The sequence below is a fragment of the Myotis myotis genome, unplaced genomic scaffold (genome assembly GCF_014108235.1).
Source record: "Myotis myotis isolate mMyoMyo1 unplaced genomic scaffold, mMyoMyo1.p scaffold_m19_p_13, whole genome shotgun sequence".
Taxonomy (NCBI): Eukaryota; Metazoa; Chordata; class Mammalia; order Chiroptera; family Vespertilionidae; genus Myotis; species Myotis myotis.
In genome coordinates, this window is record NW_023416317.1 from 52,463,990 (window position 1) to 52,480,227 (window position 16,238).

General features: G+C 45.2%; 1 protein-coding gene across 3 annotated transcripts in view; it reads right to left on the reverse strand.

Annotated features, from left to right (window-relative positions):
* Positions 1–16,238, reverse strand: part of ULK4 (unc-51 like kinase 4) — a 251,976-nt gene that overhangs the window by 150,111 nt on the left and 85,627 nt on the right. For all 3 annotated transcript variants that reach the window (XM_036333255.1, XM_036333256.1, XM_036333257.1), the window contains 3 exons: positions 15,512–15,563; positions 15,273–15,417; positions 3,454–3,546 (listed from right to left, as the gene is read on the reverse strand). In XM_036333255.1, the coding sequence (XP_036189148.1) occupies positions 3,454–3,546; positions 15,273–15,417; positions 15,512–15,563 (290 nt within the window). The remainder of the gene's footprint in view (positions 1–3,453; positions 3,547–15,272; positions 15,418–15,511; positions 15,564–16,238) is intronic.

The window sequence follows — 16,238 nt, forward strand, 5'->3', positions numbered from 1 at the left end:
ATTTTTCATTGAAGGTTACACCTTGGGTTCACATGGGCTCCATTTAAGAGATCCCTGAAATTTCATTCTTTTAAAAGACACTTGTGAATCTTGCCATAAAACAAACAGCGCCAACATTTTTTCAAGCCAATTAAAATGATAATTCTTAGATAAGAGCATAAACATTTTTGTTTTTTTTGCAGTTCAGGAAGAGAGGTATATTTTGCTCCAAACGAACTCAAGAAGTTAAAATTTAATTTGTTTGCTAAGGAAGATTTGCCAAAACGAATTACCTCTTAATGGAAACAAGCTACCAGGGCACTGTTCTCTCCTCAAGCAACGGTTCGGTGCAACCTACTGTAAAATTAAGCAGAGAGAAAAGGGCAGCGCTCAGGGGAGTTTAACACATTCCTTCTGACAGTAAAATTGGACCAATGTGGTAAGCAATTTACCTTTCTGCTCTAAACCCAATAATAGGCTAGAGTCACCAGGGCCATGGTGTTTTTTAAGAAAATCCCTGTAAGGTACAATGCAGATTTGATCCTCTTGTTCCTTATTTAAGGGGGACAGTAAATTCTCATCTGTACTATGACTACGCTTTTGAAGACTTCTTTATCCACTAAGAATCCTATAAGAATAAACCCGGTAAGATAGTAAATGCTGCACTTGACGTAGGATGGTTTAATGTTCCAACAGTTACTTGGCACTCTGAACTCTTAATGCTAAATTAAGATGAAAATCCTTCAAAGAACACAATGCTGAAGAATCCAATAAATGAGTTACATTTATAACAAAAGGTTCATGGTTACTTTTATAGTACTAGAAATCGATTTGCCCATAACAATAAAGGAATTCCACTCTTAATATACACTTACAATCAAGCATTTTGCCTAAAACCCCTGCCCCTAAGTCACTGGGGGAACTGTCATGGGTTACCATTGTACACACTTTCCAAAATGTGGGTGGGTGATACTCTTTTCAAGGTTAGGCCTAACTCTGGGTTAAAATAAACAATTAAACATAGGACATTCATAAAAACTGACCACAAATAATAATAAAAATTAGAAACATAACAAAAATATGATCTGATCACAATGCAGTAAAAACTACAAATTAAAAAGCAAGGGGCCATTTCCATCTATCAGAGCGGCAGTGATGGACACGAGAGACACTAATCGAATAAAGGTTTGGACCAACGGGCACTTTCCTACACGGCTGGTGGGGAGAACTAACCTCCGAGACTGAGGCAATTCACCGCCTTTCAAAATCACAGAAGCTCGGACGAGCGGTTCCCAAACTTGCTTTCACATTGCATCACCTGGGGAACTTCAACATGCCTGGTGCCTGTGTCCAGCCCTAGAGGTTGGATTTAATTGGCCTGGGCTGGGCCCTGAGTCTTACACTTTTCAGAAGATCCCCAGAAGATAACTAATGTGCAGACAAGTCTGGGGATTGTGGTTTGATCCTCCCTTTGTTGAAGCAAATCCAGTTCTCATTATTTACGAGACACATACATGTTCACACGTGGTGAATGACCTATGGCATTACTCACAGCTTTGTTTTGTAATACCAAAAGATGGGAACACATAAATGGAACACAAAGGAGGCTCGCTAAATAAATGCTGGATATTCATAAAGTGCAGTACTAAGTATCTCTTAGAAAGAGGTGCAGAAGTGTGTGAATTACATCTCACTAAAGCCGCTATGTATGTCTGAAGAGGTGCAGATGGTGTAGGCAGCATGCTCATCTATCTCTACGGGAGAATTCACACACACGGCGGTAAGAGTGGCCATCTCTCGAGGTGAAAGTTTGCTTTTCTCTGTATACCCTTCAAATACTGACATTTGTACTGTGTTATGTATTAACTCTTTAAAAATGTATTTTAAAAATTAACATGACATCGAAAATTGACCAGGTCATATCCCTATCCAGCCAAACGGAATTTATAAGCCAGCATCCCAAGGGGCAGGAGGGAACATTTGGGGATGACGGAAATACTCGTCTCTAGAGTGGCGGTGGCTGCACAACCGTATGTGGCTGTGGAAGCACAGACTTGTATTCCTAAAATGAGTGACTTTCACTCTGTGTAAACTAGACCTTGAAACCCTGACTTTAAAATAAACCACTTTTTTAAAGACAACCGGACCTCTCGCACACTGCTGTGAGGACTATCAATAAACCAGTTTGGAAACTGCTCTGCTCTTGACCTCTGGAGCTGCACTCAAACCTGAGCCGGGACCACTCCCACATTAACATCCAGCGTCAGGAGGAAAGGCCCCGGGACAGACAGGGAATCCAGAAACAGACCTGCCGTGGAGGTCGGGGAGTAATTAATTTCAGTTAACAAAATTCTTCGGGTATCTTTGTACTCAAAATTTACCTTGCCCTTTCAAACTGCTCCATGGAATTGTGTACTATGGCTGTAATATTAATTGAACATTTTTCTCATTTAAAAAATGAATTCCCCAGGTGGAAATCTGTGTGCCCGCGGCTCAGGGGTAATGAACAGGGTACTGTTGTGTGCTGCCCTTCGGAAATGAATGAGGCTGCTCACGGCAGAAGCAAATGGCCTGAGGGCTGCCTCCGCCCAGCACTGCAGACGGCCCAAGGGCCAGAGCACCCGGAAGCCCTGGGAGTCCCTGACGCTGCGCCCCGTGCATTGGCACAGCCCCGGGGAAGGCTATTTGGGTCAGACTCCCCCAGGGTGGATTCTCTCTACAAACAGCCTTTCTTGTGCACAGGTGACAGCAGCGATGGGCGCACTACTGCTCGGGACTCTCTGTGGTAGGAGAGCAGACCAGATGGCTGGGACTGTGCCCGAGTGCCTTGGCTGAAGATGGACTGGCCACTCTGCCGGTCACCGCGCCGACAGGTGGCCTAAGCCCAGCACCCTCCTGGATCACCGACGCAACCACAGCTACTTTTCTTGCTTGAAAGCAAGGAGACCTCCCTTCTCTTCTCCTCTGTGGACCGGGTGCCTTCTAACAAACTTCTCAGGAGCCTGAAAGCTGTTGCCATCACCCTAGAACTAGTTCCAAAAGCGTGGCATCATTCCACGTGGCAGGGCCTTCCATAAAGGCAAAAGCTCCCATTACTTACCACAAGCGTGTCAACTACATACAATGGTGGGAAGTAACAGTCTGCAAACACCGCAGCGAGGTAATAAACCGTTCAATGCACTATGAGGCAACCGCTGACATTTTAAAGCGGACATGTGCCAGCTTTTTCTCTTTAAGGAATTTATAATTTTAAAGCATCAAAAATGCCACAGGATGCCAACCCCGATAGGGAATAAAAAGATGACAAGACCCCAAACAGCCTAAATGACAGATATTACAAACCATAAAACGTGAAAAATGACCACTCTGGCAACTCAAATGTTGGACTTGCAGAATCTCATCATCTTTAACATCTGCAGAACATGTAAGTGCGTCTCGGAGATGCGAAGCGAGAGAAAGACCTGGGGTCCGTACCTGGTGAAGGCGGGGCTGTGCGCGGTCATCGCCACCAGCAGCTTCAGGGCATAGGCCGGGACCGGGCCAGGCTCCGTGAGGACGTGCTCGTACCTGGAATGACAGGTGACGGGAGAAGCGCTCAGTGATTGTCCTCCCTGATACCCTCCTCTTCACGACAGAAACAAGAGGCTGCAAGGTACACACACCTGACAAAGCACAGATGCTGAGACAAAGGTATGAGCTACAGAGTCTGCGCTGGCCAACAGGACGATGACACTGCCCACCTCCCAGTGTTGTGTGAAGTTCAATGAGACAATCCACTTAGGGCCATTAGGACTGAGCTGTCCACAGAGCAGGAACCTTTAGCATTAGGGATCGGTGCCAGGGGTCCCCAAGGTGACCTGCACACTCGGAGATTTGCTATGGGACTCACAAGACGCCCATACGGCCAGATTCATGACGAAGATTTAGCACATGAGCCCCCTTACCCAAGGCGGGTATGTTCCAAGACCCCCTGGGGAAGCCTGAAGCAGCAAACACTACTGAACCTATATATACTATGGTTGTTTCCTATACATACATATATACAGTCTATGGCTTCTCTCTGGCATATCCAACTGCCAGCATCACTACTCACACTCTTTGGGGCCATCATTAAGACAAGGGTGGCGTGTCACAGGCACCGCGATACAGCGACAGTCCATCTGCAGACCCAATAGTCAGTAAGTGATAGACAGGCAGTAGCGCGTAGAGGGTGGATGCGCTGGGCAAAGGGAGATTCGCATCCCCGGGGACAGTGCAAGACTTCATCACACTGCTAAGGACGGCACGCAACGTAAAACCTGTCAATTGTTTACCCCTGGAATTTTCCCTTTAATATTTTCAGACCCTGGTCGACCAAGGGCAACTGACAGTGCGGACGGGGACACCACAGATAGCAGGGGCTACTGTGTGGCAGCGCAGCAAGGACGCACAGCTGGGCTGAAGGGAAAGGCGCAGGCGGGGTCTGGAGGGGTCTGGGCACAGACCTTCTGGGGCTCTCCCGCCCCCACGAGGGGTGACACGGAGCACTCTCCCCCCAGCCACAAAAATGCAGCGCGCGCGCGTGTGTGTGTGTGTGTGTGTGTGTGTGTGTGTGTGTGTGTGTGTGTGACGTTTCTGTCCAAGGAAGCCCAGCAGAGTCTCCAGTGACCACGGTTTTCATTGGGGGCTGGTCACAGAGGGAACCTCTGTCTAACGAGTATCAAAAGCCCAGACTCGCGAAGGAAAGCAGGGTCCACCATAAGCCATGCTGCCTGCACAGTCTGGGCACCGCCGGCTGCCCCGGCAGGTGCATGGCCACTGGGAGCACCCGAGGTCACGCTCTCAGATGCCAGCCCTGGGCCGCCTGCACGCAGGCCTGGAGAAGGACAGCAGTCTCGGCTGCTGTGTTAACTCTCCCCACAGCGTTCTTCTTATTAAAACTTAAACATCTGAAATGAAAATCACTGTCAGAATCAACTCCGAAGTTCGTTACCGAGAGTTCCCACAGTGAGGATGGGACTGCGCGCCCATGTTATTCGCTGGGCGGAGGCTGGTTCACATGCGGTGTCGACCTAGTTAGGTTCAGCTGCCCCGTGTACAGCTCCATGCAGATGCTTAAGTGTTGGATGGACGGATGGAAGGATGGACGGACGGATGGATGGATGGGTGGATGGCCAGACAGACGGACAGATGAACGAACATACAGATGAACAAACTAACTAACCAATCAACCATGACTTAACTATCTGGAACCAACAACTAGAGGCAGCTAACTATCTCTAGAAAATCGAAAATGTATCTTTAAAAACCATGCCATGAAGCAGATGCTGCTCATGGGGAGAATGGGCCCCTAGCTTACTCACAGCCTGTTCACGCTCGTGTTGAAAACTGTTACATAACAAGCCTAGTTAAGCAGCCCGAGCCCACAGCCATTACAGAGGAGCCGAGTAACGGGAGGAGAGGGACCGGTACAGAAAGGCAGCCTGAGAGCTACAACCAGGACTGGAACGCCCAGGAAAACCCCGAGGGCAAACCCGGACTCCAAACAGCGAACGCATCGGGCGCAGAGGAAACCGCTGCCGGTACCTCCAGGGGCCCAGGGGCCCAGCACACGCCACGATGTCCAAAACGGGACAGTGGGCCAAGAAGTGTTCAGCTGGGGAGGCTCTGCTTAGGGGGCGGGAAGAGCCATGTTTTAGAAAGCCTTCTTGTAAATATTTTTAAATTATGGCAATGAAAAGCTATGCCCATGTAGGACCGATGAAAGACAAAACACCAGATCATTTGTAACAAAGTCATAAACAAAATATTAAGAAACCAAAGGAGATCCGTGGTTTAAATAAACAGCACAACCAAGCATGATTAATTTTAGAAATGAAAACAGTCAAATTTAGGAAAACAATACATTTTATCACATGAATAAAACAAAAATCAAAGAAACTTTTTTAGAAGTGATAAAAATGCACTTGACACCTGAATTGAACTTTTTTTTAAAAAAAGGAACAACTCAGCATACTAGAGAGAAATCATTTTTCCTTTCTGGAATAGTCTTACAAAATACAAAGCCCTGCCTGGCCAGTGTGGCTCAATGGTTGAGGCGTCAACCTATGAACAAGGTTATTGTTCGATTCCCGGTCAGGGCACATGCCTGGGTTGCGGGGCTCGATCCCCAGTGTGGGGGCGTGTAGAAGACAGCCGACCAATGATTCTCTCTCATCACTGATGTTTCTATCTCTCTCTCCCCTCTCCCTTCCGCTCTGGAATCAATAAAAATATATTTTTTTAAAAAGAAAAAACACTGAGGAAACATTATTGACTGAAATACAAATGTGTTGAGGTTGTGTGAGGTTACCTAACCTTGGAACAGGAGGGAAGAAGGAAGTCTATACTAGCCTGTTCATGAGATTTTTTGCAGAAAATATTGCTATGTTTTTCTCCCCTTGGAAAATGAGGGGTAAAATTCACATTTGTTCAGAATAGAAATATTGAGTATTTTGAATGTATTTTAATCAGAGAGAGGCTTGCAGCAAGAACTAGCTAAAACGATGCTGTGATTTATTAAGTGTGCCTTCCAAAGAAAGATAAAGCAGCTGAACTGATAATAATTGGACCTCGCACTCTTCTGAATGCCACTTGGCAGGGAAAAAACAGACACAAAACAATGATAAGCCAGGGCTCCGAAAGGGCTTCGCAGGAGGGTGACCAGTGAGAAGCTGCCCACCTGACAGACAGGCACTGGGGAGGAGGACTCCAAGGGCATGGGCCCGGCCAGAGTGAGATCACCGTCCACATCGGAGCACACTGCCCAGACAGTGGCCCAGACCCTCCTCTCCCACCTTTAGGGTCCTCCCAAACCAGGGCCCTTGCAGGTCCCAAACCGCTGGAACCCAGGCAGGACAAGCCCTGCACCCTAAATTCACAGCTGCCCCGACGGAGAGGAAACTTCCGAAAGTCACCTTCAGGGACCCAAGGGATGGACTGTTTCCTGTCTTGTCAAGTACCTGAGCAACCAGCGCCCAGGTAGGTACGCTACAGAAAACTGACACCGGCTATGTGGGTAACTGAATTACTGAGAAGCTGTTCTGGGGATTTGGCCCCAGAACTGGCCACATGGAAAGAAGAGCCTATTTTGCTGGGTGGTGGGGGGCCCAGGAGTCGGGCAGAGGCATCATGTCATAAGGATCCATTCTGTTGGGATCAAGCCACAGACTCACATTTCACATCTCCATGGAGTGGACTCTGAGAATTTGGGGGGAAAGAGTTAGTCCAGGTTATCCAAGAAACTCTAGGGGAAATACAATAAAATTCTAAATAAAAAAACTAAAGTACTTGCCAAAACCACGATAATTATTACCTGTGGGGAGAGATCAAGAATACGATATGAATGAAAAGGAAAGAAAGGTGGCAACACTGGACAAGAAAGTAATCTTAGAAAGGGAGTGGGAAAGAATGGTCAGGCCATATCTTATACAAGTGCACAATACATAAAAAACCTAAGCAAAAAACTTGTCAATCTGTAAATATTTACAATGTGTAAATATTCACCTATTCTTGGGTGAGAAGACCTCTATGACATCACAACAAATGAGAAGTGAATAAAAAAAAACCAACATTTACTGCTTTTTCAGGGCAAGTTTTTAAATACTACATATTTCTCAATGACAAACCACCATAAAGAAATCAAAAGAGGGGGGAAAAATTTTGCAGAATGTTGGTAAAATAAAGAGCTAATATTCTTAATATATAAAGAATTATTGCCGAAACCGGTTTGGTTCAGTGGATAGAGCGTCGGCCTGCGGACTGAAAGGTCCCAGGTTCGATTCCGGTCAAGGGCATGTACCTGGGTTGCGGGCACATCCCCAGTAGATGTGCAGGAGGCAGCTGATCGACGTTTCTCTCTCATCGATGTTTCTAACTCTCTATCTCTCTCCCTTCTTCTCTGTAAAAAATCAATAAAATATATTTAAAAAAAAAAAAAAAGAATTATTGCAAACCAATAAACATCCCACCAGAAAAGAGGACAAAATCCAACTAAGAAGAGTATCAGTGGCCAAAAAGCATGGGGAGCGGAAATGATCAGCTCACTAACACCTGAAGGAATGAATGCAAGTCCAGCTGACAGGAAGACTAACACGGGTCATCTCACCAAGGAATGCCGGTCGCGCAAGCTGGTCGTCATCGTTGAAAATAATTTGCCAAAACATACTCAAAAGCCCTTACTTACCATGTACATAATTTTAACACAGTGACTCTACCCCCGGACATTCAACAAAATGAGTAAGTCTGCACCCAAAGATGGAGCGCTGAAAATGGTCTTCATAGCCATTTCTTCAACAGTGGAACGCTGGGAAAGCCGAGATGATCAGGGACTGCGAGTTGTTTAAATGATTTCCAGCGCATTTATAAATGGAGGGGTAAGCAGATTACAAGACAGTCAACTTTATTGGATGATCACTTCCCACCCACCCACCCTAACAATAAAGTTGTGTTATATAAGCACATATACCTAGATAATAGATCGATGATAGATAACAGATCGATGATGATAGATGATTGATTGATAGATAGATATTGCCAGTACGATGTCTAGGAGTAGGCAGTTCTGAGGAACGTCTAAGCAGCACTCAGTAAACCTCACCAGAGATGGAGAAAATGTAGGGGAGCAGGCAGATGTTGACATGAAATGGTGGACTAGAAGCAAAACACTGAGGGTCTTGGGTGGCTGGGTAAGTATGTTAATGTTACTTTCTTCTTTTGTTTGCTTGGGTTTTTTTGTTTGTTTCTTTCTTTTAATCCTTGTTTGAGGATATTTTTTCCATTGATTTTGAGAGAGAGTGGAAGGGAGAGGGAAAGACAGAAACATTGATTGGCTGCCTTCCACATGCCTGACCAGGGCCGGGAGCCTGCAACCGAGATACATGCCCTTGACCGGAATCAATCCCAGAACCCTTCAGTCTGCAGGCCAACGCTCTATCCACTGGGCCAAACTGACTTGGGCTGCTAAAGTTACTTTCTACAACCTATACATGTAAAGGTGTCTGAGCCAGGGAATGATGAAGAAGGCAGTGTGCTCAAATGTGCATCAAGATGGACCTGAGGCCTAAAGAGCGGCTGGACACGTGTGGGTTAGAGAGAGAGAAGGCCGTCAAACGAAGTGTGGAGGTGACCCCTGCCTGTGGGGAAGGCCGAGGATTCCCCTGGACGCTGTAAGAAAGGGGGAGATAGCTTACTCTTTTAGGCATTTTCTGTAGAGTCTTCTCCAAAATTTGAAGTAGGTAATATCTTTAGTCAACTCCCAAATTTTATAAAATGACAGTGGGTATAAATCAAGTTAGTAGTCAATATTTTGATACCTTTCCTGTCTTGTGATATTATGTAACCTGAGTTCTATATAACACTGCTGTCTTGCATGAATGCATAGATATTTAAGTATATCAGTAGTTAAATGGATACATAAGTGGATGGAGAAATAGACATGTGGGTAGAAAGACTGATAGATAAGTAGACAGACAGATTTTTTTAAAGTGAGTAGATAAGACTTCAAAGTATTAAATTTTATTTCAGACATAAGCCCTCATCTCCTCTGAACTCTTCAATAAACTCAACAGCAAATTTTCATTATAAAGGTATGAAAGGCTAAGAGAAACAACTTCAAAAAATCAACACTCAAGGTTTACAAATTTGGATAATTTGGAGCTAGATAAGGATATTCTTTCATTCCCGATCAGAATAACTCTAGCATCCTAGTTCTTTGGATAATATTATAATGCTTCTTCCTGGTGCAAAAATATTTGACTTAAACTTTATATGCCCCCAAAAAAATTTCCTAAGGAAAGGCTAAAAATGAAATACTCCCAACTATTCTGATTGCCATCGAAGACGGCCAAGCTCATGCCTATGCTGACATAGAATACTTGTAGTAAGGGATGCAATGTCCCTTGACTGACTGGCATAGAAACCAAACTCATGACTTTTGCTGGACATCATTCCAGAGGCAGATGAACAACCCTACAGTGTGTCGCCATCGAAAGGACAAGACAATTCTAATCTGTAAGGAACGCGATTCTCAGATTCTGAAAAACAAAGCCGTAGCCGTTTATGGAGTCATTATGGCACTGGTAATTGTACAGGCCACCGGAGAATAATAAAAAGGAAAGACGTGCTCATTTTCCCCAGTAGGGACATGCTGAATGCCATATTGTCATAAAAAACATTATTAGCACATTTATATCAGCATGATCTCTTTTCAATACAAAACACTCAGAGCTAACAGAAAAGATGAAAACTGAAATCCTCGTTGCCAAAGTGGTTCCAGTCACCAAAGGGAAACTGCACAGCAAATGTCTCCCACAGCTGCCGCCTGGCTGGAGGCCTTCCCTGACTGTCCTACCGAACACAGCCCCTCCCCGCTCCCCTTACTGCGCTCCCTATCCCCTTACTCGGTTTTTTCTTCACGGCTCTCACAATGAACTGAAATCATCTTCTATATTTATGTGTTTACTGCTTTGTCTTACCCCTGGAATGTCAGCTCAGTGAGGCAGGAATTCAATCTTGCTCACAATAGTCCTCAATATATATTTATTGAATGAATTAACTAAGAAAGAAAGGAGGGAAGCGGGGGGGGGGGGGGTAGAACGGATTTCAAGCATCATATGCATAATCACACATGTTATTATATTCCTTACATTTGTAGGAATATTAAAATTCCCTCTTCCCCAAAATAACAACGGTATGTTTCCTGAGTGAAGAACCTAGCCCCATTCACAGTTACATATCGCAAGAGAAATACCCTCACCTTATGTAACAAATCCCCTCATCCCCCCAAAAAATGTTCAAACAGTCAGCAAAAGACTGCTTCAGTGCTAAGATTTCACTGATAATGACTTTGATATTAAACTTCCGAGAGGTGCCAATTTTAATTAATAAGGTCACTCTGGGCTTAAGTTCCATTAAAGATTGCCTGCTCTCTTCAGCATGAACCTTTAAAATTAAATCCTTCTCCCTGCTGAAGACAAAGTCATGGTAATTTTCTGAGGATGTATGGTTCTCTTTCTTCCCAGAAAAACACACTTTTCCTCACTGTTCATACGGGTAACTCAGTTACATTACTGGCACTCCAACTATCTTGAAGAGAGGAGGCAAGACTGAAAGAAGGGGAGGAGGAGGAAGTGAGGACAGGGCCAAGACATGAATACGAACATATTCGAATCACAAGACCCAGATTAATCACCAATGATCAACATCACCAACTTTAACATGCATAGTTTCATAGTTTCCTCAACCTGGTGGCAGGAGAGAGAGATTGCAAATATGAGGGGGGTTTGGCAAACTCTTGCTGACTTGAAGATGGAGAGGCCACGTGAGAAGACACGGGGCACCTAAAGGAACATAGGACAGCACAGAACAAGGACTTCCATTCCACAGCTAAGTACTGGGTAGGAAGACTGCAGAATCTCAGAAGGAAGATGGGTATGGTGTGTGGGCGGGAAGTGATCAACCAAAGAACTTGTATGCACTTATGCATATCCTATGGACAATAGGGTGGTGAAGGCCTGGGGTGGGGGGCAAAGGTGGGCTATAAAAAGTCATGGGGAAAAAAGGGAACACATGTAATACTTTCAACAATAAAAATTTTTTTTAAAAAAGTACTGGATGGGATAATGGTCAGAGAAACAAAACAAATGGCATATCTCAGGACCTGTGAGTATAACCCTATTTGGAGAAAAGGTCTTGGCATGTAGTTAAGAATCTCCAGATAAGATCACCCTGGGTTTAGGGTAGACCTCAAATATAATGACAGATATCCTTATAAGAGAAAGGCAGAGGCAAATCTGAGACAGACACACAGAGGAAAAGGTCAAGTGAGGACTGAGGCAGCGACTGGGGTCACGTCACGCTGCCATGAACCAAAGATGGCGGGCAGCACCAGAAGCCAGGAGAGAGGCGTGGATTCAAGGTCAGACTCTCCAGAAGTAGCCAACTCTGCTGACACGCTGATGTCAGCCTTCTGGCCTCCTGAGCTGGGAAAGAGTACATTTCTGTTGTTTTAAGCCAGTCCGGTGGAGTCCTTTGTTACTGCAGCCCTAAGAAACTAATACAAACTGCGAGGAACCATTCTGCCACCAACCTGAATGAATGGGGAAGCAGATTTCTCCCCGCGCTTCAGACCAGGACTCGTCCTAGTGGACAGGCACCTGGTTTAGGCAGCATGAGCTCCCAGCAGAGAGCCACGTCCCACGGGATCTGTGGGCCTCTGACCTAAGGAGCCTGACTTAACAAACAGATGTTGATGTAAGCCACGAAGCGTGTTAACATTAGCGAATACTGACAAGCCAAAGTTAAAATCTTGATGGTGAGCATCCTTTCCTTGGAAATGCCCTTGAGTAGCATTTCAAAATTGTGATCAAAGGAACCCCGAGTTCCAGGAGCTGTTAATAGCCCCCGGGAAAGAGTGTCCGAAGGTCATCTAATTTTTAGGAACGCTGAGCTGTAGAAAGTTAAATGTGTGAACTGAGAAACGCACAAGCCAGGGAACAGGAAGCACAGAAAATGTCCCAGAAGAAACGTGTCCCCAGGCAGGCTGATGAACATCGAGGAAGCCCACGGTGAATAAAGGCGGCCTCGATACTTATTCAATTTATATTTAAGTAACATTTCTATTTGCATGACTTACAAACTTCTTCGGTTAAAAAAATTATTATTAATGTCTGAAATGCTTGGCTCTTCCCGACAGTACATTCCATAAAGGCAGTGGCTGAGCCTCTCTCGGTCACTATTATATTCCAGCAACGAGAAATATGCCAATGACGTAAGACACATTCAATTAGTGTCCATGAATATCAAATGGGCTGGTGAAGAGAGAAAACATTCTCTCCCAAGCTCGGACCACGTAACTCTCACGTGCAGACTCTGCTGGAAAGAAGCTGGTCAGCTTGTTGCCAACTCCTCTGCCTCTTCCACACCCTGGCCTCCCCCATTCTTTCCTGGGGCGCCCACTCGCTTTCTACCCAATCATACCCAGGTTTCATAACTCAAATACCATCTCCCTATCAACAGCAGTATAATCCTCTACGTACAAAATGCACAAATACTTGTAACTGAAGTCCATCTCTTTAGAAAGCAAAGCATGCACACTGAGAAGAGGTGATGGGTCTTGGATATTAATTCACAGTTTATAGAGTCATTCATGGTATTTATGATAGGTATGGGGATGTCAACCTGACCCAGTTGCAGGATACCCAGAGGGTGGGTCAAACGTCATTGTGGGTGTGTCCCCGGGGTGTTGCTGGGGAGATTAGTGTGTGAGTCAGCAGACCAGTAAAGCAGTGGCTCTCCCTAACGTGGACGGTCCTCACCAATTAAAGTGAAGACCTAAACAGAGCAAAAAGGCTGGGGACGCGGGAACTCCCGCTGCTCCCACTGCCTCCAGTTGGGACCCTGGTCTTTTGCTGCCTTTGGACTTGAAACATCAGCTCTTCTTGGGTGTCCAGCCTGCCAGCCTTCAGACTGGGATTTCACCAAAGGCTTTTCTGGGTCTCAGGCCTTAGGCCTCAGATTGGGACTTGTCAGCCTTCATAAGCAAGTGAGCCAATTCCATACAGTAAATCTCCCTCTCTCTCCATATATGTATATGCATCCTATTTGTTCTGTTTCTCTGAGAACCATACCTAATATTTAGCTTAATAAGGTATTTATTCTTACCACTGAGTTTTCATTCACATCACACAACAGTTCTGATAAGCACCTTGAACACAGGTATTACATGGTCTTTAACAAGATTAAATTGTTATCCTTCCTTAGAATTTTGCCCAAGCTAATAGAAAAGACACCCGCTCTTCCCCTGGGCTCAGCGCCCAGGAGCCGTTTCCCAACAAGGAAGAAACTCTCTGAGAGCAAAGCCACGCAGGAGTGGGCAGCCGGAGCGATGAAGACGGAGAGACACACACACACACACACACACACACCTGGTTCTGTAGAAATGAACTCAAACCCCCCAAATCCAGTTTTACTTGATGCCAGTGCAAGTCCTGGACTTCCCAGTGAGTAAATAATTATTTTCCAAGTTAGAGTCCAGGGTTACTACTTGCAAATAAAATACTAATACAACGCTCTCCTGTAAAAAACTGAGGGGCCAGGAAAAGCCTGTCGCCTTGGCTTTATCCAAAGTGTTAAGGTCAAAAAAGGATCAAAATGTTAACAAAACTGAAAGTTCTGACAGGATATCTACAGTAGCCCCCCCTTAACCCCAGTTTCGCTTTCTACGTTTCTAGCATCTGCGGTCATCTGCAGCTGAAAATATTAAATGAAAAATTCCGGAAGCAATACTTCAGTGTTAATGTGTGTGCCCTTCTGAGTAGCATAACAAATTCTTGCACCGTCCTGCCCAAGATGTGAATCCCCCTTTAGGCTGTCAGATAGCAGCTATCCTATCTCTCTTTTAAAAATCACAGTTGGCACAAAAGTCACATTATTAGGCATTAGTGAGGAAGGTGCTTACGATTATGTATAACCAGTTTGTAAGTGTAAGATGGCATCAAAATTAATGAACCCCATGACACAGGCTCTAAGCTTATATTTACCCACATAAGTACATGCCATTCACACACTGTCACACACAGCCATGTGCCCCTCAGTGGCGGGGCTACACTCTGAAAAATGCGTGAGGTGATTTCGTCACTGAGCGTAGCCCACCACACACCTCGGCCACAGGGGCAGCCTGCTGCTCCCGGGCTCCAAGCCTGTGGAGAGGGCTACTGCACAAATGACGTGAGGTTAGGTCTCTGCAATCATCCTACTGTGTGCCTGCCATGTGAGTAATGGAGTAAAAAGGACAAAGATAACCTCTTTCTGATAATTACTACTTGTTCCCCCACCCCCTTTCTGTATCTAAACTTAATTTCCATTACAAGAGTTTGGGGGGAGGAAGATTTCCAGCTCTATCATTTCTGAGCAGGGCTCGGGAAAGTCCCAATTTCATCTTCCAGCAGTCTTATCATGTTGACCTTGAAGAATAAACTTCATCTCCCCCCTCCCACCCCCCCAGCCATAGACACCTTTAACTCTGCATAACCTCAGAGTCTGTAGAAAACAGAAGAACCTCTAAATGGTATTTTCAACATGGACGGAGATTCTCCGGGGTCCCAGGCAGTGTAACAGTTACTGCCTCTGGTCCTAACTGCCTCACGGTGAGCACATTAGCACGTGGACATGAATGTCAGGACAGGGAGACCCCAAGGCCAGCAGTGCCCCTCGTCTGGCCGCGGCATCCTGGGCGGCCCACACGGCTCTGGGTGAGTGCAGAGCACCGTACTTACTGGGGAAGGAGGACATCTCTAATGAGAGCCAGAAGGTTGCTGTCGGAGTCGATGGGTGCAGCCTCCTTGCCATCCCCGCCCTCCTGGTTCACCAGCAGAGATGTGGTTTCTGAGAGCAACCGCAAGCTGAAGAGCCTCCACTCCACTTGAAAAGAAAGAACGCCAAGAGCGTGACTCCATGGCGATGGAATGGAACCAAATGTGTAACCGATGGAATTCTGGGAGATGTGGTCACTTACCATTTTGGCTTTGAACCAAGGAGACCAAGGGTGGCAGGATATAATCAACAACCTACAAGAAAAGGTATTAAAGACTCGGTTCAGATCTCCATCAGCACGAACTTGATAACAACCACTATCTATGTTTTTTTGTCCACTGACAGAATCACTAATCAAAGGTGTGGGAAAAAAGGCAACAGCTAAATTTATCCTGGATCTCAAGTCTGCATGACATGTAATAAACCACCAAGCTCATGTAACTGAAAAAGTCCTCAGGTCAAAATGACATTACGGTCATCAAAACCTTCAGGGTTCATGAAAAGAACTTCAGTATTTAATGCAAAACCTGATTGGCATGGGTTGGCAGTAAACCATCAAATTAACAAATTAATATATAAGCTGGTGATCGTTTCTCAAGCTGAAGATAAACAACGATCAAAATGTTGGGGGGAGGAAAGAGATGTATAATCCTCATGTTCTGTCAAATACATCAAAGAGCTATGACAAGTTAATCCTGGTTATTTTTATAAATAGATACAGAAGATGTATATCCACTATACAAAACAACTCTACGATTTCCTAGTAATATCAGACAGAGCACAACCAAATATGGTTTGAAATCTCCAAAATAAGCTCCCCCCCCCCCAAATAAAAATGGACAATGAAGAAAGGACAAATCACTCCCATGGTCTAATTTTAAACCTCCTATCTCATTTGATGAACTGTTTTGGCAACAAAACACAGAATT